The following is a 24,278-nucleotide window of genomic DNA, read 5'->3' as shown; positions in this document are numbered from 1 at the left end:
AATTTATTCTTGACATTTGAGTCAATTTCTAGGATTAAAGACTCCTGATCTTTCGTCAAAATTTTCATAATTCCGCTCAAAACGATCCCAGAACAATGAATTTGCGAGACGAACAGGCCGCCATGAATCAGGTAAAACAATATGTTACATGCAATTTGATTGGTCCAATCGCTTGTAGTTAACCAATCGCTGGGCCGTTTATAATCGAGCTAAGACTTCCGCAACAAATAATGCCTTCAGTGATCTGATTAGTTGAAGCTTTCATACACGTCCAATCGCAGGGCTGTTTACAAACGGAAAACGGAGAGACTGTTCGGGAGAGCTCGTGAAAACTCGACGATAAGGTACCTGACCGCCCCTAAAATTTTCTCAACGGATTTAGACGATTCACAAAAATGATCAATTTAAGAAATAAAACGGCGGATTTCCGCGGATCCGCGGAAAATTGCCATGTATGATTATTCTATTTAAAGCCTAGTGGGCTGCAGTATTTCTCCTCGTAATTACGCAAATGCACATCAAGATCTTCTTTGTCTGGCCTCTTATTATGTGTTTCAGCGTAGTTTTGTGGTGCAAATTCATTTATCATGCTCATAAAAAAATGGAGATTATTTTAACCTTGAGAAATTGTTGCGCTTTTTTCTGCGGGGGTTCAGCGGGGGACCGCGGCTGCAGCCTCACCCGGAGGTGCTCCAGGCGGCAGGGACGCAGAAGCAAACCCCCGCCTACTCATTGGCCAGCAGTTTATAATATGGTGCGGCGCATATACTGTAATTACAAAATTGATTTTTCTTCATAAATCTGAACATGCGGCTCTTAATCAGGTGCGGTCTGTAGCCCGGAATTTACGGTAGTATAATTTTTATTTGCATAAAAAACATCCAAAACTGAGGAATTGCAATCACAGTACATAGGAAATGACAAAAAAAAAATATCATCACACTGTATACACCAGTGGTTCTCAAACTGTTTACAGTACAGCAAGTAACAGCAAAAAAAAAAAAAAAAAAGAGCAACATTAAAAATTAAAAGAGCATAGTGGGGCCTAAGTGTTTGTAAGAAACCATGGCAGAGGTTTTCTTCATAAATATCCGCCCATCCATCCATCCATTATCTGATCAGCTGAACCTCACAATAGTCGCGGGCGCTCTGGAGCCTATCCCAGCTGTCTTCGGGCAGTAGGCGGTGGACATCCTGAACTGGTTGCCAGCCGGGCACACAGAGACGAACGAACAACCATCAGCGCTCACACTCACATATAGGGACAATTTAGAGTGTTCAATCAGCCTGCCATGCATGTTTTTGGAATGTTGGAGAAAACCAACGCAGGCCCGGGAGAACATGCAAACTCCACACAGGGAGGCCGGAGCTGGAATCGAACCCTGCGCCTCTGCATCGTGAGGCCGGCGTGCTAATCAGTCGACCACCTTCTTCAGAACTATGATTATTTTATATCATTGTAATGAAAGCATAACACTGTTACTATAATTATAGATTTGTAATGAAATTCAGAGAAAGTAATATTTTAAGTAGGTTCTGTGCATAGCTACAAGTACGAATCGTTACTATTTTCAAGACTTCAATACCTGTATTCTGAAAACGGGTCTGTCTTCGGGCAGCCTGAACCGGTTGCCAGCCACTTGCATGGCACACATAGACAAACGACCATTCAAACTCACACTTACACCGAGGGACAATTTAGAATGTTCCATTAACTGCCACGCATGTTTTTGGAATGTGGGAGGAAACCAGAGTACCCGGAGAAAACCCACGCAGGCACAGGGAGGACATGTTAACTCCACACAAGGAGGCTGGAGCCTGACTCAAACCCTGCACCTCTGCAGTGTGAGGTCAAAGTGCTAACCACTCGCCCACCACGTTGCCGACCCCTGACATTCACTAATAAATTCCACCCCAAAGCTTTGGAGAACCATCATTTTCTAAAAGTGTACCTTATATTTTTTACATTTAACTAGATTGCTTCGATAGTTATAGCCCTCCCTCTTCCTCTCCCCTCCACAAAATAATTGTATCTATTCAATAAATCCCCAAAACAATTTCCTTTTGTTCATCTGTTTAGTGTTTACTTAGAATTTACTTTGTGCATCTGACAACTGCATTCTTTATGTAAAAATCACAAGAAAAATAAATCATAAATCTCAATATGAAATTCTAGCTTACAGTGCATTAAGGTCTCTAAAAAAAATAACATGATCAGTATGGTGCTCCATAGCTTTGAAGGTCTACTCATTTTCCCCTCACCTCAAAGTAGGCTACTGTGTGACAAAGAACATCTGGAACTTTTGATGGCAAAAGTACCGTTTTATATTTCTAAAAACAAATAAAAATACACAGAAGCCTGGAGTATTCATGACTGTGATATTCAAATCTTCCTAAGTGAGGCCTCACAAATATTATTTTCATATCAACTTGCAACGATTCAGAATTTAAAAGGCTTGCCATATCATTCTTATCATCCAAAGTCTGGGCATGTCATTTAGACACAGGTGACATGTGAAGACAGCTGGGGCAATTTGCACACCAAAAGGCGAAAAATAAATAAATAAATCAAATGAAATATCAAACAGCTGAGAAGCGATTCTCATTGTTCTCACCAAAAGAGCCTATCAAAAGAATGACTCGTGGCCAAAGTCACCACATGAAGACTGTATAAGATCTCACATCTAAATGACTTTCATTGCTAAGTAAATCTCAAGGTGGGCGATAGGATGATACATATCATCCTGCAATGGAAAACAATCTATCATGTCACTTTTCTACTTACTACGGGCTTAACCCCCGGTGCTTAATAGGCCAGGTGGGCCTGAATACTTTTTGAAGTACTTATTTTGAAGGACCCCTTTTTACATTCACTTGAGACACATCATTCTAAAGAGGGGTCGGCAACTCCGGTCCTCGAGAGCCGCTCTCTTGTTTGTTTTAAAGTTTCCCTCTTCCAACATACATGATTCGAATGATCAGCTCATCAGGAAAAGGGAAGCTTCTAAAACAGGCAGGACAGCGGCTCTCAAGGACCAGACTCGCATACTCCTCTTCTCAAGTAACATTTCTCTTATTTAAGTAACTTTTTTGGGGGCTACTGTACTCTACTCACCTCTGAATGTGTAGTTAAGGTTAACAAAATACACAGTATATTTCAATGTCATGCTCAAATACAGAGGGGCAAACAACGCCACTTTACCTTAACCCACGTGTGGTGTTAATTTAAACTATTTTGTGCTTCCAGTCATAAATGATCATTCCACTAAGTAACTCCATAAAAACTGAAATCTTTGATCTGATCACTACAAGTTGTGTTTGATATTTTAATGAAGTTCTCGTGAGTAATAGAACATTTGGACTTGTTTGGTGAAATATTCAAATCATTACGTTGTGCCTGTTGCCAACTGCATATATCTCCAGCAACGTTTGCTTCCCTTGGGTCTTTTCAGGAACACCATTTGGAATCTCCCCCCCCCCCAAAAAAAAACACAATTTGCCGTTGCACATTACCCATGGCCTTATGTCATATTTATATAGCTTGCTTGGCATATATTGCTTGACTGGGCAGTGTAGCGCAAGTTTGGACTTGGTTATAAATGAGTGGCAGATGTTTCACACTTCTGTGATTGCTGTCAGTTTGTTTTGTTGACAACCGCCTGGTCTTGTATGCCAGGTATTAAAGTCAGTCATCCGTGACGTGAAATTTTTGGAATGACACGGTCGAATGTAAAACTGTCCGACCAGACTCTACATCCACTAACTGCTTGTAGATTTTTATTTTGGACATCAAAAGTCCAATGCATGTGTTGATATAATCCTGGGTTAGAAACTTCCAAATGACTTGGTAAATGTGTGTCTCTTTCAAGTTTACCACAATGGTTATATTGAAATGTTGAAGAGCTCAAAGCAAAAACTTGATGTCATCAGATCAGTCCGGGATACAGCATATTTTTTGAGTCCTGGAGTCCTACTGGTGATATTTGAAAGCATACTTGGTTTCTGAAAAATCAATAATAAATGGAGGGCACTCATAAGAGCACTTTATCGACATCATTCGGTACCCAAAATGCTTTACAAAGCCCCACATTCACCCATTCACAGATACATTCAAACACAAATGGGATGGGGGTGAAGACGAGGATAGGTTGCTACTCTTGGATTAGAATGTGTCAGCAAACTCAGCACATTTTACTCTTCCATCATTGGATTCCTTTCTTGGTCTTAATTATATTCTGTGCCATCTGAAGTTTCTGACAAATCGTCCCCAAATTTATTCCTCACTGTTGTTTACCTGGCCTCAGCCCTCATAAGTGCGTTAACCATCAAAAATGTATCAATAACTTCACTTATGACATTGATCTGGCATGGTACGACCACATGACAAACTGTGGAAAGCCTCAAAAGTAAAAAAATAAATAAATAAATAGAATAACAACATAAAAAGCATTACAATATGTGTGTGTGTGTGTGTGTGTGTGTGTGTGTGTGTGTGTGTGTGTGTGTGTGTGTGTGTGTGTGTTTTATTTATTTATTTTCCCCCCCGACGGAGATTTAACGAGTGTAGGCTAATTTGTTTATAGCGTTGCATTACTCATTTGGTCGTACTGTACTTTAACAGGATGAGCATCTTTTCAATAGAAGTCTCTTAGTTTCATCACTACAAATAAAAGATAAACACATGAATCAATGTCATCTCCGCCCAACTCCTTTCAAGCTCCAAAAGTGAACGTTTACCGCTTCGACTTGGATGTCTTCATACTGGATGTCTTCAAACTGGTTACCAGCTGGAGGCTCCACCATGATCGGAGAGCAGACAACACTCCAACAAATATCGACGGTGTTCAAGTTAAAGCTTATTTGTAAACGGTGCTGTCTTAGGTGTTTCAGCGACAGCAGGAAGAAACATCAGAAGCGACTAACTCTTCTTCATGTTCGGTTCACATCTACAATGCTGCATTACCGCCCCCTTAGGTTTTATATGGAATTACTTTTGATTGTGACATCCTGTTGTTGCCGCACTGGACTTCAGCTGTCGTTTTGAGAAATATGTGAAGGAATGAAATTAATGCGTTTGGTTCTGAAATGATTGAGTGGTGTGGAATGGCAAATTCTTTATTAGTTGTCAAACAACTTGACCTGTTTCTGCAAAGCTTGTTGTCACACTTGTTTAGTCAAGTACCAGGATCATGACAGAGTGCTATACTGGGGTAAAATTCAACGATAATTTACTAATAGCTCCACCATCTGTATTTTGTTGACCATTTTAATGTGGCTATTAAGAGCAGAATGCGAGCAGGTTAAATTTTTGATGATCAAGGGTCACATTTGTCATGTTCTGCTCTATTTTGTTTTTGTTTTCAGCAACAGGTGGAGTGTTGGGTGTGACCCTTCAGCGGTGCACCTGTGTCTCGTCTCGCAATCAAGCTCCCGTGCATTTAACGACACTGACTTCTATCATGCCTTGTCTGATTATTGACCTTGTCAGTAATTTATGGTGAGATTCGCGACTGGTGAGGCACTACTTTCCCGGAACAGGGTAGAAAAATATGAACCCGAAAAAGATTAGCCTCAAATAAGGTCAAAATTGATTTTTTGAATGTTGTTTTTCAAACCTTAAATTGTTTCAATTGATTCCATTCTGGTGAACAACGTAGTAGCAAGAAAATGTAAATATTTAAAATAAGGCCAAGTTTGCTGGTTTTTGGGGAGATCTTTTAAAAAAAAAAAAAAAAATTCAATTTCTTTGACTGAATATGTTCGTCATTCTTTTCATCATACTTTTTTAAACGAAAACAAAAATAGAAGTCAGTCGTCGATACGATAACTAAATTGATTGACAATTTCATCAAAACATACAAGACGAACGATTCACCGCAGCGACAGAACGTAATTTAGGACGACTCAACGGCGAGTGGGGAAAAAAAATGAACCATTCCGAGCACGGGACGCAGACGGCGCGTCAGTTGATCGTTGGGAAGTTTCAAGTCACAAAATCCCTTCTGGGTCCACACAGTCTCACTCGTTGAATGAAAGGTAGGAAAAGCGGAAAAGACATTTGTTTATTTATTGCACCACACAAAAATCATAGTCCATCGGACAAATCTTACTTCTTGTGTTATATTATGATTTCGTTTCTTTTTCCTTTCATGGGGCTGGGGGCGCTGCACAGCCTCACCTGCCTCCCCTGAATGCACGTGATACACTGACTGGTGGAAAACAGCATTTGTGATTGTCCTTGGCCACTTTGAAAAGTTGGTCATGCCTTTTGATCTCACTCATGCTCCAGCTGTGTTTCAAGCACTGAAGAATGATCTTCTCTGAGATATACTCTGAGCTTTGTATGATCACAAGGATTAATCAATAGTGTGGAGAAAGCTATCGAATAATTCTAGATAACTGGGTATTGTAGATCTGGAACGTTCTCCCTATCTGTCACTGTGATGGTTGTATAAAGCACTCCTGTAGACTCCTGTTGACTGATAAACACTAATTGTGTCACTGCTCTCCATTGTAAATCTTTCACCTGCCACTGATTCTATAGTGCCAGCATGACTGAGGAAACAAATGCACACACCTCACCTAGTAAATCAAAAAGCACTCAAGTGCAAGTGTGGGTTTTCTCCCACCTTCCAAAAACATGCATGCCAGGTGAATGGAACACTCAAAATTCTCCATCTGTGTGACACTGAGAGTGGGTATGGTTGCAATTGGCGGGCAATAAGTTCAGGGTGTCCGCCGCCTTCTGCCCGATGACAGCTGGGATAGGCTCCAGTATGCCCGCCACCCTCGTGATGATCAGTTCTTCAGATCATCAATGGATAGAATATCAATTACACACACATTTTCACAATGAAATAGAAAAAAAAACAGTAACTACAGTCAGAATGTAACTGTCTGTATGAATTGGGTCTGCATACGCGCTAATGTGTGGATGTGAACGTTCGGGTTGGAGTTTTATCCAGCCGGCAAGAATGACAGAAGAGCCGTGTGAAACTGACGTCGCGCGCATGCAATTACAACAACTGTCCTCTGGGTGTCATCCAAAGCCGACACATTTTTTGAAGTGAACGATCTTTCCGATCCTGGAGGCCTCTCGCCATACTTGGATGTAGGAGGAAACAAGTACACCCAGATGAAAATTGATGTAAACGCGACCAGAATCCAAATCTCTTGAAATGAAGGCGTGCTACCCACACTGTGCTACCTATTTGGTAAATCTTGGTGCTAATTTGAATGTGTGAGGCAATGCAAAACAAACAGAACAACCAACATATTGGTTCGCTTGTCCTTTGGCAAGATTAGACAACTATACATTTCTGACATGAAATGAGTGTACAGTACACCATATTAATAAATGGTTTTATTCAGTGCAATTCCAAAGACACTTTTCATTATACATTTACTTTTATATTTGGACCGTTGAATTCCTTCTATAATTTGTAATATATCAGAAGAGGTCATTTTAAAGTAGGATGTGTAAGCACGATCAGCTTCAAAAGTAGAACCTAATACATACTAGTATTGACCAGGGGTGTCCACCCAATGGTAGCCTGGAGACTGGTCAATCACGAAGGCTATAGGGAGAAATCGGAAAAAAAAGTTGTCTGTCTATGTGCGTGTTATTAAATATTATATACTTTTGTGTTAGTGTACACTGCATCCTAAATTAGTTTAACCCTCCCCCCACACCCTCAAAAAGGAGCGTAAATAAATAAATAAAGTAAGTCTCCTTTTACTAAGTTGTGAGTGCAATTGCAGCGATCAGAGCCATTACGCATTAACATTAACAAGGCGAAAAGAAGAGTCAAATCCTACCATTTTCGCCCAGAGTGGGAGGAAGATTTTTAGGCATTTATTTTTTATAATTCAAAACCCATCTGTTTAATCTGCAAGGCAAGAGTGGCAATGGCGAAAAAAGGAAATCTCGAGTAGCACTTTAAAATGCCACGCGGGAGCTACGAGGAGGAGGTACCGACAAAAACCGCATATTTACGCTCTGCAAAAGTGTGGGATTTGACAGCACAGCTGGAAATTTGCAGGAAATGATGACCAACGGTAAAGCCAGGACTAGTGCTTCCTATCGTTTAACTTCCATCGCTGCTAAACGCAAGTAGCCATTCAAAGATGGCTATATTGTTAAAGAAGCCTTTCTCGAGGCAGCTGATAGCCTTTTTTGAATACTTTAACCTTTTCATGCACCCTGTCATGTGATAACCTGATAAGCTGTCCACTGTAGTAACCACTGTCCCTGAAAAAGTTGAAAAGAAAGATAAGATTGTAAAGGCCATGAAAGAAGTGCAACTTTTCCCGTAACACCACTGCAAGGCGATTTGAGGGACTGTCTGTGGATGTAGAGGAGCAACTGTGGAAGGATATTGACAGATGGGAGTGCTTTTCCCTTTCAAGTGTTATGGTGGATGTGACACAAGTATGTGTTTTCATCATGATGGTTTTTGAAGACATGACCATCAAGGAGGGGCTACTTATTGCTTTGCCATTTAAAAGACACACTAGATCCATCCATCCATCAATCCATTTTCCGATCCGCTTTATTCTCACAGGGATCGCGGTGGGTTGCTGGAACCTATCCCAGCTGTTTTCGGGCAGTAGGTGGGGGACACCCTGAACCGGTTGCCAGGGCACACAGAGACGAATAACCATTCACGTTCACACTGACACCAAAGGACAATTTAGAATCGAAATTGTCCCTTGGTGTCAGGCTAATGGAACACTCTAAATTTTAGTGTGTTCCATTAGCCGGCTATGCACGTTTTTTTTGGAATGTGGGAGGAAACCACAGTACCCGGAGGAAACCCATGCAGGCACGGGGAGAACATGCAAACTCCACACAGGAAGGCTCGAGCTGGAATTGAATCCGGTACCTCTGCACTGTGAGGTCGACGCGATAACTACTCGACCACCGGGCCACCCCAGCTACATCCATTCATCCATTATCAATGTCACTTTTTCCTGAACAGGGTCGCAGGGGAGCCTGCTGAATGTGTTTCCCATTGGGTGCAAATATTGATTTTGGCAACATTGCTGCCAAGGTTAACTCACTTCTCGACTGGTGACTACTTTATTGCCTACCTATGCCTTGCAACCAGCTTCTATACAACTGATTACGAGAAGCTCGCTGCCTCCTCCCAGTATCAGGTCTTCCTCATTATTGCTAAAGATCCGGCAAAGCTCGCGGAATTATAGTCACCTTGCCGGGTCCAAATGCGGAGTTGCTGCTGGCTCGCTTGCACGCTGCTCAGTAGCTTGCATGCTTTCTTCGTGCTGTCCCCCACAGGGTATTTTGATGCGAACGTAGCATGGCACGTTCAAAGGTGCATGCAATTTTGTCATTGCAAATTAGACACACCGCAGAACCTGCTCTCTCCACAAAGGCGAATTCTTCGGTCTATTCGCCCGAAAGTGTATCATACTAGTCTTTTTTTTTTTCTTTTCACCATCTGCTTTGTCAAAGGTTTGGCTTTGAGCTAATGGCCGAGCAGACTGTTTCAAAAGGAGGTGTTCACTTGTTTACCGAGCAACGGCCAACATAGGCCAATATCATGGACATGAGCAGTGAAAAATCGATGGATGGATTCAACAAGTGAAAATATTTTATTTTATCTGCGAGCCAGATGCAATCATCAAAGAGTCACACATGGCTCGCGAGCCATAGGTTCCTGCCCCCTGCACGAAGGTCTCTTACTTTTGTGCAATATGTGACCAGCCCGACACATGAACAAGGACAAATTTTAGACCTAGCTCTTGCTTATGGTCTATGGGTATCAAACTTGGAAGTCTTGGAAAAATTGCTTTTTTTTTTTTTTTTTTTTTTTTTAACCCTCTGCTAGTCGGCTCTCTGATGCCTCTCATAACCTTTGCGTGCCTCATCTAACACAGAGGAACTCACCTCTTGGTTCAACTCATCCTGCCATGTTATACTGGATTCGGTTGTTGCTTTAAAAACTGTGCTGTCGAAACCTGAGCCTTGGTTTCACGACAGAACTCGCACAGCTAAGCAGGAGTGTCGTAAAGCCGAACATAAGTGGAAAAAAGACAAGCTGCATGTCTCATCAAATCTGGAAACACTGCTGGCGTAACTACCAGATCACAGTTAAAGAGGCCAGAAAGAATGTTTATCAAATATAATTCAGGCTGACTGTCAAAAGCCACGTGTATGATTTAAAATTAATTCTGACTCAAACCCCCTCAGTCAACTTGCTCAGAATCTTTACCCAAAATGTGCAAAACATTCCTTCAGTTTTTCATTGATGAGGTTTCCACAGCTAGGACTCTTGTTTCAAATACAGTACCACATTTGACTCCTCTGTCCATGTTCCGTGTTCAGGTGTGTTAAATTCTTTTGAAGCTGTGTCCTTGACACTTTTAGAGGATGTGGTTTGCCAGACTAAACCATCTGGCTCCTCTTGTAACTCTGTTCCTCCACATTTCTTTCAGGAGGTTCTCCCGAGTATTGGTAGATCGGTCTTGGCCATTATCAACAGCAGCCTCTCTTCTGGTATAGTTCCGCAACAGTTGAAACATGTTGTGGTGCAACACTTGCTCAAGAAACCTGGCCTTAATCAAGATGTACTGTCAAATTTTAGGCCTGTTTCCAAACCGCCTTTCATTTAAAAAAATTCTGGAAAAAGTGGTGAACATGGAGTTAAAATCGTTCTTGGATGAACAAAACATGTTGGCGGTCTTCCAGTTTCAAGATGATTCATTACACAGAGTCAGCCCTGTTATGTGTTTCTAATGACATTCTCCTGGCAAATGACACTGGAGACTATGTGTGTCTGGGTTTTATTGGATTTAACTGCAGCATTTGATATAGTCGATCACAGTATTCCATTGACTCGTTTGCAGCACTTGGTGGGCATTGGCGGTAGCGCTCTTGAGCTGACAGAACCTTTTGTGTCAGCCTTGGCTGCTCTGAGTCACGGACTACCCCACTGTCGTATGGTGTTCCACAGGGCTCACTTCTGGGGCCTCTACTTTTCTCACTGTATATACCCCCATTGGGTTACATCTTAAGGAAACAGGGTATTTCCTTCCACTGATGACTGTCAGATCTATGTCCCACTGAGCAAAAAAGAGGCTCTCATTGAGGCCACATTTATCTTGCATGGAGGAAATTAAGACGTGGATGGCACTAAATGTCTTGAATTTCAATGAAAAGAAGACAGAAGTGATTGTGTTTGGTGCCAGTGGCCCTTGTACAGCCCATCCTGTAGACCTGAGGCCCCTGTCTCCTTATCTTAAGTCAACAGTCTCAAACTTGGGTCTTAAACTGGACAGTGATTGTAAACTTGACCAGCAAACTGGTGTCGTTGTTAAATCCAGCTTCTTTCATCTTAGGCAGCTGGCTAAAGTAAAACCTCTGCTTTCTCATGAGCACTGTGAAACTGTAATTCATGCATTCATCACAACCTGGCTGCCCGGTGCCTCAGATCTGCAGACCAGACACCATTACAGGTACCAAGAACTAAGCGGAGACTGAGAGGAGATTGAACATTTTCCATTGCTGGTCCCTCTTTTTGGAATGACCTCCCACTGCACGTTCGCCAAGCCCCCTTTCTGCACATCTCAAAACTTACTTTTATTCTTTGGCTTTTGACTCAGCATGATTTTTAGCAGTAGGAATGCCCAGTGAGGCAAAGCGCGTCTCACCAAATTCACAGACACGATGTTGGGTGTTCAATCCCCAGTCAATGTGATCATGTCAAAGTGTCTGTGCGAGATACCAAACCCCCAGTTGCTCATCAGTCGGTAAATGAAGAAAAAGCGTGAGAGCTTTGAGTAACGGAGGTAGAAAAAGCACTATCCAGTAAAAGTCCATTTACGATTGAACTAGACGATTACCCCTGCACAAAAATTACAATGTGCCTATTTTTACACTAAGTGTAGGCTACTTTCTGTTCCCATATTGTTGGATGAGTTGGGAGCGAGGCAACGTCATGTACTGGCATGCCCACAGACACGCAACACGGCCCCAAACATGCATGACGAGACTTGTGCTGGCACAAAAATCAAGTAATGCTGGTTTTTACGCTGAGCGCACAGGCGTCAGTCTACCAAAATGGGGCCCTTGGACATGATTCCAATACATGAGAGTATTACTCTCTAGAACTGTCCTAATTTACAAAATTACATAACATATACTGTAATATTACGTAAAGAAGTGGAAAATATTTAGGGCATTAAATCAAGTACTTTCTTGGCACATGCTCTTTCTTTAAATTAGTGGTTTTCAAAGTGGGTGTTACCGCCCCCCAGGGGGCAATATGAACTTTTGAAGGGGTGCTGGCGAGGAAACAGTCGGATGGGGGTGTTGAATTTGTGAAGGGGGCGTTGGAGCAATTACATTAAAATGTGACATTGGTGTTGGTAGAAAGGCCGCAAAAACGGGACGATTTAATTAAGCGTTCCACCAATCGCTGCAACTTGATGTATGTGCCTGTATATAACCAGTTTGTTAGCCTGATTTGAGTTCCTTTTTCTTGATTTCCATTTTGTAATCCTACCAACATCAATAATTGAGTTATCAGATGAACAACAATAGCTTTTGAGTCATAATATTTCGCCAATCTTTCGAAACCATTGTTCTGGAAGACTCAATTAGTTTCACATTTCTGGTCAACGATGAGCTACATATGTATGGTGGGTTTAAGCTCTCCAATCTCTAAATTAAGATGTCCCAGGAATAATTTATCAAGCCTTTCACACCTCACCATACAACTGTGTTTTTAAAACTATATACACTTGTTTCAAACATTTTTTTGCTTGATCTCAGTCGTAGTTTCTAATTGTTACTCAATTTTTTGCCTCTGAAAACAATTTGCATATTTTTCTCCAGGGATAACCATGGCAACCCCAGAGCATCGAAAAAGAAGTGTGGGCAATACTGTACTCTGTGGAGTACTTGAAGTATGGATTTAGACAATCACCGACCAATCCACAACAACCCATGTGCTTGGTTTGTAAGAAAAACTTTTCTAATGAAGCCGTCTGGGCTCCTCGAACATTTAAAGAAGAGTCATCCTGAGAAATCTGGCAAAACACTGGCGTTCTTTCAATCTCTTCGAGATTAATTTTTGAAGTGAAAAAAAAGGATGTTTATTTTCTCATCTAAAAATTCAGTTCAAGGTGTTTGTGATTGAAAAATAAATGTTAACCATTTTTGTTCATTAAAACTGTTTTTCATAATCTTCAAACCGTTTGTGATTGAAGAATCAACCAATTCAAATGATATTTGACATTATCATCATTCTGGTGTTTGTTGGAAGGGGGGTGGCAGGGGGCTGGCATGTTGGTCTGGCGGTGAAGGGGTTGGTGGCAAAAAAATTTTGAAAACCACTGTTTTAAATGATTTGTCAATCCTAGGGTGTATTCACACTGACACTGTTTAATTAAACGGATTCGCCAACGCTGTTACAAAATTTAGAAAAATAGTGTTGCAAAACGTGCATTGAATGACCTCCTCTTGACAATCCCAATTATTTTGCAGCTCTAATTACAGCAGAAATGGGCAGATAAAGCGTGCAGCATGTAGGAATTCCATACTTTCCGCCATTTTTGGGTTTGTGGTATTGGTGCTGCCTTCCTAATTTCTGTCCAATGGGGGCATTGATCGTCACACGCGCCGATGTGTTTACAGAAGAACTTGCAAAAAATACGGTATGAATACGAGCCACACCAACCACACCACTATTGGTCCGAATCAACCAAGCGGTCCAAAAGACTTTACACTTTGAGATGCATTTTTATGTATAAAAAGTGCTGTCTGCTCAAATTTCAAATTATATTCCAATACTGCAACACAGGTTACGTATTTAGTATTTGTTCATACAGGTATCATATCAATGCATACATAGTCTCATCCTGTAATGCTACAACAGGACTTTCACTGTCCCATTGAGATGTTGAGGTCCCCTGTGACACGTCACTGGTTTAGTTTTGTTGCTGGTCTCTCCCGGTTGTTGTTGACAGTCTCTTGTCGCCGATGTTTTTTGCGAATCATTCTGGAAAGATTCTTATCAAACACTTCACCGGAGCGAAGTGCAGACACCAAGTCATCAAATTCACCTCCTTCATCTCCTTTCACATTTATTTGCACTTTCTTTGCCTTCTGCTCCCTGTCTCTCTTCATCTGGAGAAAATCAGAAAAAAAAAAACAAGACATATTGAACTTTATTTCACTATTAAATAAGACTACATGTGTAATATTTGTGTATAGTGTAACCATTGCACTCTTTGAAAGTAAGTCATAAACTCTTCAAAATCACGTCTTAAAACAAAGTGCTAAAATGCGTAATAAATTATCATTTCATGTAGACTGTATGGTGGGGTCGAATGCAGTGGTCCCTTACATTACTTCCGTTTTATTCATTTCGAAAACTGCATGAGGTTTTATTTTGAAAAATTACCGGATTCTCTCTTACTTCCATCTACAGTATGTCACTTTTGACGCAGGTCAAGGTGCAATTTTAGGTTACCGCTAAAATGAAACCCAGGAGCGAGCGAAATGAGTAAAAAACAAACGTCTTTTGAACGTTTCTTTGGGAAGGGGAAAAGCCCCAGCCAGGACACAGAAGAGGAGCCTACGACTTCCAAGAAAAAGAAAGCTCCATTTAATAGACAGTGTCAGGGGTCCGAATTAAAATACGGATTTATCTCAACGGGAGATTCCCACGCACCAAGCCCTCTCTGCATGATATGCGGCGATGGTGAGTCGTATTTTTCATTCACTTTGTATTTGCGGTATATCTTATTTTGAAGGCACGTTTAAACGTTACCATAACGACCAGAGAGTGTGGCGGCCAGATAGGACGTTCCTCGTGTCATGATTCCTACTTATTATTTTGTCTAGAAAATACCACAGTTTTCATGCAGATCATATCATATTATTTTGTTGTATTTAACAGCCACACCTTCAAGGCCGGTGCATGAAAATATTGTCTGACATTAAACCAGTCCGTGGGACAAAAAAGGTTGGGGACCACTGGTCTAATCTATTCAAATCCCATGTAAACTCTTGTCGATCAGGTAAAACTCAGCAGTGGCAGTGCAATGATAACGTTCTCCAACCTTGGCCTCCAGAAGTGCCCGTTTTTCTTCCTCCTCCTTGCGTCTAGCCATGTCCTCATTGGCCTGTTTGGCCTCTGAGAAAGATGAGAGGAAAGTGTCGAAGATTCCAAAGAATTCATCAGGCTGAAGCTTGGACGAGTCTTCGCCAAAGTGTTGCAGCGCTTGGCCAAGCTTGAACAATGTAATGTGCAAACACGATGTGAGTTCAATAAATAAACACTTGAATATAAACAAACACTGTTCAATGGCAAATCACTTTTCTAATTGAAATAAAGTTTTTCATTGGACGGATGTTTATAATTTGCTTGACATTTTTTAACGTTGGGGCTCCTGGCTCTTCCATTTGAAACCTGCCTGTTTTCCTCCCCCTTGGGTGCGTGCGTGTGCATGTGCGTGTGTGTGTCTATACAGTGGTACCTCTACTTTCGCACGTCTCTTCATATGAAATTTTCAAGTTACGACACGCCTCGACAGGAAAATATTGCCTCTTGTTAGAAAAGAAATTTCAAGACACAAAAGGTAAAAATACAGTATGGCCTGCAGCTCCGAGTTTCCTGAACGCAAAATACTTATAGCTGCTCTGCCATTGGCTACTACCGAGCATCATCATGGAATCCCACTGGCTAAGAGGGACCTCACCCTTGTGTAGATAGAAAGTGTTGAATTAGCGTTCTTGTCATTCGCCCCTCGGGCCATGAGGCGTTCCCACAGATTTACGTAAATGTCAATCACCCTGAAAAAATGTTCACCACTCCGGCGATCGCTCACTAGGCTGATGTTTGCCTTGGACATTTTCAAAAGATTGTTAAAAGCCAACAAAAGCAACCGTCCTTGGATCAGTACATGACAAGACACCAGTAAAAAAAACACTTCTGAGAGAGAACATGGACTAAAGAGGGAAAAAAAAACGATGAAGACGCAGTTAAAAGTTAAATGACCATAATTTTTATTCTTTCCTCTATTTTTTGTTTTTTACATTATGCACAACTGTCATTTATTGTGCTATAATCTAAATGTAACATGTATTTGTTACATATTTTGAATGCTTTTTTTATGCATTAGAAAACATTTATGTCTGAATTTTGGGAGAGAGTGGTTGGGGGGGGTGGGGGGTTGGAACAGATTTACGTCTCTACTTACAAAATTTTCGAGTTAAGGAATTTCTTCCAGAACCAATTAATTTCAAAAGTCGAGGTACCACTTGAAGTGTGTCTTCGGCCCATATTTAGTCTTGCCTGTATAACTCCCTCACGTCCGCAATGAAACTCTGTTTTGTAACCAGATGTGTCCTTGAAGCACACCAACTCATCAGTTAACCTTGCTGAACTGCTTACTGGAGACTCTGTGGTGACGTCCAGGGCATAGGAATGCGCCAGTTGATACCAGCTAGAATCGGTTTAGACAGAAACTTATTGCCTTGTGGAAAGTCCCGATGTCGCACAACAGCTTCGGTTCCCTACTTTTGATAATATAAATATGTTGTGAGTCCTTTGTGTCTTTGCACTTGTGATCTGCTGCAGCCATTGTCCGTAACTCATTGGTGCCCGGAATATTCTGTAAATAAAAGCTTCGAAGAAATTGTTCATCGTCGAACGAACATGCGGAGGAAAAAAAGGCCATCCTCCTCCAACACACTGGAGTATATAAACATAAATATCGCGTCAAATATCTTGACCTACACTGATGAGTTTCTTTAGTGTTTCATCAAAGATGTTGAAGCAGCCGTTGCCCCCTTTGATTTTCCCATTTTAAATGGAGACACTAACTAGTTAAGTCTTGGATGAACTCATCCGAACTCGTCATTTCTGGTAAATAGAGCTGTGTTAACTGTGGACATGATAAAAGACAATGGGCCTATACCAGCAAATGACATGGCTCCCAAAACCACAACTGACTGTGGAAACCTCATATTGGACTCTAAGTAGCCTGCCTTTTGTGCTTCTCCAGTTTTCCTCTGGACTCTGGGACCTTGATTTTAAATGATATGCAAAATTTACTTTCATCTGAAAAGAGGACTTGGGACCATCGAATTCTGCAGCTCTGACCCTTGTATGCAATGTCTATTTGTGGCGGTTCTTGATGTACTGACACCATGCTCAGTCCACTTCTTATTAAACTAATCCAGATTTTTGAATCACCTTTGCTTGACAATCTTCTCAAGGGTGCGGCCATTCCTGTCACTTGCGCATCATTTCATACCACATTATCCCCTTCCTCTGATCATGTATCATCTGCGAGCATCCGGCGTTCTTCACAAATTGTTTTGATTGACATCTTTTCTCCTTATGGAAGGTTTCAATTTTATTTTTCTGCACAGACGTCAAATCAGCAGTCGTCCCCATGATTCTGATGCCTACTAAGCCAGACTGAGTTCATTTAAAGTTTGGGGAAAACCTCTAGAGGTATGAATTAGCTGGTAAGATAGGGACACAACAAGCCTACACTACAATGTTGAACTTTGTCATGGATTTGTTTATTTTTAAGTTGTCGTATTTTGCTTTGTGTGTGGTGACACACAAACAAGTTTCACTTTTTGAAACAGATGATTGAAATAAATGCTGCGATTGGCTGGCAACCGGTTCAAGGTGTCCCCCCGCCAACTGCCCAAAGACAGCTGGCCTCCGCTCCAGGACGCCCCGCGACCCACGCGAGGAGAAGCGGATTACAAAATGGATGGATAGATGGATGAAATAAACAGACTTTCCCTCAATACTGTATTATAATTTTTGGGCACCCACCTTATATTTTGGTAAAGGCTTACGTGAAGATTCCTGATTTGCACAACGAAGGCAGTAATTTAATGAGCAGCCTCTTAAATAGGTAAGGAATTGCAAAGGCTAAAGATGTTGAATGGAATAGCATTCTTGATGGCCCAATATTTCTTTATTGATTGATTGATTTAAGCATGTCTTAATGGCTGGCTGCTAATTTAATGACAAATAAGCCACTTGGCACTCTGTTTGAGCCATAAATTTGTGTGACTCTGATAATACCTCACATGGCATGAACCTCACCATAACCAATGCTGCTTTAACAAACAAAACAACAACAAAAATAACTTCAGAGTCGAATGCAGTTTTTCAACAAACCTTGCTGCCTGAAAAACTGATTCCAAAATGTTTTAGTGAAACATAAATAATTATAATGCTATATTAAAATCTAACATTTTTCTTTCAATCTTGAGACTCTCATGTCCTATTTAATTTCAACATCCTTACAAAAATAACATGAAGTGAATAGGTGCTTGCTTACCAGATCTTTTGCCTCAACAAATGACTCCTCAACTTCAGAAAAGCTGAAGGATGCCACAGTGAGGAACTGCCTGACGACAGGAACAAATTTATCATTTGGGCCGAGAGAGGTTTGACTTTGCTGGTACTGTAGTTCCTGGAAGTGGAAGTACACACATATACTGCACTATAAACAGTAACACACTGAAAATATACTGGCAGTCTCATTGTATCAGTGTTTACAGATTTTAACTACTGTATATGTAAATGGATTTATTTCAGCTGCTATCAGAACAAAATTCAAAGAAGAAAAATCATTTGCATACGGTCATGTCACAGCCTGTCTTGGCAGTGTACACAGTACACACATCTGATGGTCATGCCATGTGCTCAGTGAGCTGCCTGCTTTCAAACGTAGCCAAAAATTTGGTGCCTCCACGACAATATGCGATCATTTACTTTTCACTCGGAAAAATGGGTTTGCAAACCAAAGGTTAATGCTGCAGAAAATAAAAGTTCCAATTGCTTCAGCTGACGTTTGAGAACCGCAACCTGGAAATGCAGAACCAAATGGAAGGATAACCTTGCATATGCAAAAATGGCCACGCTTGCTGCCTCAACTCCTCTAAAGTTAAACCATGTTTTTAATACAGTAAATATTCCCACCAACGACTTCTGTCAAACGGAAATTCCCTCACCCGGAATAAAAACCTATGCATTAAAATTTCGACTACGATATTACATTAACGATCAATTCATACACCCGGAACCCATCCGGAAGCCTGCAGCAGCGCCAACTCAAGCAAGTCCTGCTCGATACTGCTGAATAACTGTGTCCGCGTCGCTATTTACTCTCATTGGATCCAAAACGGCGACATGTAAGTGACTCTATTGGCATGAGTTTTACTGGAATTGCAAATAATTTTGTATTTCCTTCATTTACATTTACATCCTGTAGATCATGGCATCCAAATGAAGAGGAAGGGTAATGACTGTGGAAGAGAGAGTGGAATGCATCCGGTTACCTGCTAAGAGTAAATTGCTTGTAACTCGACGGACAGTCGGGTAAACGGACGTTTCCTGGAATGCTTTACCTGTTATCATGCTTAAAAACCTTCCGCGAACTGGACCGCTGATAAGAGAGAAGGCGAGTTCCATAGCACTAACTTTGGGCATTGAGGACTTCAAAGCGCCCGGTGGCTGGCTTCAAAAGTTCGTTGCACGACATCAGCTGAGCAACGTTGTCTTGTGTGGTGATCGGGGGGAATGTCAAGTTAGAGGCAGTGAATGAGTGGAACGAAAAGCCACCAGGTCTGTGACTGGTCTCCGTTTCTAGCAAATAGTCCTAATTTTGTTACACTGTATTTTGTTCATATACCTGTACTGTATGCTGCAGTTTTTGTGTTTAAACGATTTTTGCACCATATATTTTTGCATTTCATTGCTTGTGTTGTTGCACATTTATTTTGTTAACATACTTGCATGTTCATAAAGGACATGTATCGGTTTGTGACCAACAGGTGGCACTGTCGGGTTCCCCCTGCAGCTGCACACCTGTTGGTCATTATGTCGTTAGCCGTTTAAAAGGACTCCCTCCCGACCACTCATTGTCGGGTCATTGTTTGTTTGTTGCTGTTGGCTGCTGTCATGTTTGTTTCAGTCATGTTTTGGTCATTGTTATGTTTTATCTTCAGTCATGTGTTTTGTTTGGTGCTTTGGACTTTGTTTGTTTTGGATTTAGTTTTCTCTATGTTTTAATACAATTCTTCAGGTACACCCTGCTCCTCCCTCTTGTCTGCTTTTTGGGGTCCACCACCACCTCGCTATGTGACACACATAAGGAAATTCTGTTATAAAGAAAGATTGGACAACACAAATATGATTCCTTACTCGAGAATACTTACGTGTATCCCTAAAATGACTTGATTATGACTACCTAATGTGTGTGCTTTATGAACGTGCGCACTAATGCGCCCCTCCTGGTTGTGCGCGCACACACTGAACCTGCATTGTATGTTGTTATTAGGCATGGGCTGATATTAGATTTTGATGGTACAATAAACATGAGCAAAAATATTGCCGTGTCACAGTATTAAAACAACTTCTCTAAAATGTCCTTATTTGAAGTTATGTAAATAAAAATGACATTTTTACACCATTGTACACAATCTATTTTATTCTTAAACAAAATATAGAATATTTGTTACATTAAGCACTGTGTACCATTTTAAGTTTAAATAAATGAATGAGTGAATATAAACATTATTTTGTTTTAGTTCTGAGCAAGTCACAGTGTCCCATCACTGGTGACCCTATTTTATAAGAAACCCATGGACTACCTATGTTGTCCTTGGGGCTAACGAGTAAACACTGGTGCATACTCTTTTACACCGATTTTTTGTTTTCCTTCGGAAACCCTCCATCCATCCCCTCCTCAGTGCTTAACTGTTCACAAAGGAGAAAAAAAAGTTATTGCAAGCAATAAGCTTCAAAGAGGCGGCTCCTTAACTCAACTCTGCAAGCAGCCAATCATATTGTGCTGTGCTGACGAGTCCCCTCAAAAAAGAAAAGAGCAGCTCATTACCGATGACCAACAGCATTAGTGTTTTTTTGACACGCCGACTTTTTAAAACCCAGGTAAACCATCAAATCAGTAATCGGCCCATGCCTAGTTGTTATACCATCTACGAGACAAAAAAAAAGTTCTCTTACCGCTTCGACGCTTTTGATACCAGATCGCAAATTGGTAATGTCTTTCTCCAATTCCATCATACTAAAAAGATAACAGAGAGGAGTAAAATAAGATGATGAAGAAAGCAAGTTACATCATCAATCATCAAAAGTTAGTTTCATGCTCGTAAAGAAATCACAGTCTTCGACATTTATGCGGATCTGCAAATGTTGTTGGTTGATTTTGCACCCCCCCACCCACCCTCCGCACCAAATGCTGAATGCTCTGTTATGTCGACTGTATATGTAAGACTGTTAGTGGAGTACTGGGTTCAACATCAGAGGTATCAAATCCAGGTCATGAAAGTAAAAAGTTTTGCTTTAGTCAAGAATAATTAAAAAAGAAAAAAAATATGTAAATATTTTTTCTGGACATACGCAAGGAGCTGAAAAATGTCCATGCATTATTATCATTTTTTTCCAAGCCAACGAGGTAGCTGGCTCAGCTAGCTGGCTATCTCTCATCTTCTGGTACATGGTGGTGGATCCTGCTCAACCTTCCCCCATTCATTTGCTGCCACTGCCATCCACCTTCTCCTTGGATCTTTTATGGTAATTTAAGTATTTAAAAACTGCATTAATCCATCAGGATTGTACCTTTGGCTACAAGTGACACGGGATTCTAGTTCAGGTAAGCGGTTTTAAAATAAAAAGAAAAAAATAGTTATTAGTCGATGTTTCATGGTCCTCGTCCGCTGCTGGGGTGCAGAGCACACGCCACTCACCTTAATTTATGAGCATGGCAGCATTTTACACTCCTTGTACTGCTTGCACTAGGTTCCGTTTTGGCACACTCTGAATGACCAAATATCACATTTGAACAATGTTCTGAGTTTCCAAACGATCTGGGTGAAGCTGCACACTCGTAGCGTATTTCTGGACACACCCACGACGATTTGGGGGGTGATTTGGGGGATTTGGGGGACGATAAACTCAAGGGCGCAGTCAAAAATATACTCCGGGCATGTATTGCTTCACTCCGACTGTTGGGGAAACTCCAAGCATTGTTGAAACATGCCATTCGGTTACTCAGAGTGCACAGACTGTCGGTGCATGCTCTTGGAGCTCCACCTGGGGACACGGTGCCCCAGTGCATCAGGCAGTCCAGATGGAAACAGTTCATGCATGAGCTGTTGATTGGTGACATATGCTGCATTCGGAAATTAATGAAAGGAGCGCACTCAGCCTTTCTGAACACACAAACTGTCAGAGTAGTGCATGGGCGTCGGAGTGAATTTACGAAGGTGCCCCTAATGTTCATGGTGTCGTTTTTGTGTCGAACAACCCCCCCAATTCACATTTTAATTTGCGTTTCACGGCGGCTGTCATGCAACAACGTGTAATCATCGATGGAAGTGATGGGGCTGGACGGGGGGCTGGAACGCGGTTCGACCGGCATGGAAATGTCCCCAAATTCCTGATGGCCAGAACACCCCTGTTTGTGGGTATCAACAACAAAATTTGCAGTAGAATTGAATTCGTTCAGGCACCATTGGTTCAGTTCCCACTAAAACGTCATTATAATGGTGGCATATCGAAGCACATCAGCATTACATTACATTTCAACACGATATAACAAGTTGACGATCCATTACACATGATTAAAAAAAAAAATTGGATTTGTACTTACTTGACTTTTGCAGCTTCTGGCACATATTTCAATTCCTCACTCAGGGCCATTACCGTCGGGAACTTCTTCTCCAATACAGTGACAATGTAGTTGAGCAAAGTGATGTTTCTACAAATGGAAAATTGACCCACTTTCATTGATTATACAGATATCATATATAATGTGTTTTATGGAGGGGTTCGACCTTTGTGCTAAAATTAGCAACATATCCCACAATCGCATGCATTCAACCATAGCAGTAGGCTGCGTCAACTTCTCATTGCAAACAACAGTACGTTGAAGTGTAAATATCTAGATTAGCTTACATGACTAGAAGCGTTTAGTGGACTTTGACATCATGTAGCAATGAAGGAATACACAGAGATTTTAGACAGGCAGGCGTTTGATTGGAGATTTGGATCCTTATAAACTTCCAACAGCAAGTACTGCTATATATATATATTAGAGCTGTCAGTTTAGCACGTTTTTATTGGCATTAATTTTAAGGGGATTAATTTTTTTCTCGCGAGATTAATGCGGCAGACATCACAGCGGATGTTACGTTGCTCTATAAATAAAACAGAAAAAAAACAACAATCGTGCTGCACATGTCCACGCACGTTTGTTTTGCCAGCCACGGCAGCGCGAGACACCGAAAACGGATACTTTAAGAGTTTATTAGTGAGGCTCTGATGCGTGTAACGAGTAAACCGGAAGAAAATCTGCGAAGCGCGCATCGAGGCATGTGTCGATTACGCTTGTGGCCACGCCCGATGCCTCGGAACGCGCGTTGCTCCGCCCGAAGCTTCGCGAGACGGGATTCCTACGTCACCGCCAACAAATAGGTGCGTGGGTGAATCGAAATGAATTCGGCGCACCGGGACGATAGTGAGCTCACAGGTGACGCTGACACTCAACTCGCATCTCCAAACCTCAACTCATTCCGATTCATTTTACAATGGACGGCTTTGGACGCACCCCACCACCCACAACGAATAAGAAGAGAACATCCCCTGCCTGGGATCATTTTGAGCAGATCTCTCCTAAAAAGGTACAAATTATAACCAGTGTGAATATATATTGTACATTATTGTGACAGCACAGTGCATCCCTCATTCTAATGTCTTTCTTCTACTTGCTGATATTTCAAAAGGTGAAGTGTAAACTTTGTTCCAAAGAACTTGGGTACCAAGAGAGCACGTCGTCTATGTTGAGGCATTATAGGGCCCTGCATGAAAATAAGGAGACAACTCAAACAGAACCACCCCCAGGTAAGGCATTTTAACATGCAATGAAAGAACAGCATAGCCTACCATGTGTATTTCAAATGTGACAGATGAAATGAATGACATCTATCACTAACTCTGTCTCTGTTAAACTGCAGTGAATAAGAATGCAGTGGAAGAGGCATTAATCAATATGGTGATTGAAGATTGCCAGCCCTTCAGTTTTGTGGAGGACACAGGGTTCAGGAAGCTTATCCAACTTTCGACCCTACATATGTTCTCCCCACCAGGCGGGTGTGTGAGAGCACATGAATCATTTTTCCCCATTCCCCCATAAGTGCTCTTCCAATAGTGTTCTTTCTCATTTCCTTTAGACTTTGAAAGCCATGGTGG

At 41.4% G+C, this 24,278-nt stretch overlaps 2 protein-coding genes across 4 annotated transcripts in view; both read right to left on the bottom strand.

The window, feature by feature from the left end:
* The window catches only part of LOC109529256 (mitogen-activated protein kinase kinase kinase 7-like), a 53,634-nt gene extending 48,704 nt beyond the window's left edge, over positions 1 to 4,930 (bottom strand). Inside the window, exon 1 of the mRNA XM_019892548.1 lies at positions 4,738 to 4,930. Within this exon, the coding sequence (XP_019748107.1) occupies positions 4,738 to 4,803 (66 nt within the window). The 5' untranslated portion in view covers positions 4,804 to 4,930. The remainder of the gene's footprint in view (positions 1 to 4,737) is intronic.
* Positions 4,931 to 13,369: 8,439 nt separating this feature from the next.
* daam1a (dishevelled associated activator of morphogenesis 1a) overlaps positions 13,370 to 24,278 on the bottom strand; it is a 58,118-nt gene continuing 47,209 nt past the window's right edge. For 2 of the 3 annotated variants that reach the window (XM_019892544.1, XM_019892546.1), the window contains exons 22-26: positions 22,681 to 22,788; positions 21,033 to 21,093; positions 18,343 to 18,477; positions 15,091 to 15,261; positions 13,370 to 14,152 (exon numbers count right to left, since the gene is read on the bottom strand). In XM_019892544.1, the coding sequence (XP_019748103.1) occupies positions 13,946 to 14,152; positions 15,091 to 15,261; positions 18,343 to 18,477; positions 21,033 to 21,093; positions 22,681 to 22,788 (682 nt within the window). In that variant the 3' untranslated portion in view covers positions 13,370 to 13,945. The remainder of the gene's footprint in view (positions 14,153 to 15,090; positions 15,262 to 18,342; positions 18,478 to 21,032; positions 21,094 to 22,680; positions 22,789 to 24,278) is intronic. The other variant, XM_019892547.1, reaches the window with a different exon arrangement.

Source organism: Hippocampus comes, unplaced genomic scaffold, assembly GCF_001891065.2.
Source record: "Hippocampus comes isolate QL1 unplaced genomic scaffold, H_comes_QL1_v1.1 scaffold212, whole genome shotgun sequence".
NCBI classification, from domain to species: Eukaryota; Metazoa; Chordata; class Actinopteri; order Syngnathiformes; family Syngnathidae; genus Hippocampus; species Hippocampus comes.
This window is presented reverse-complemented; position numbering and strand designations above follow the sequence as displayed.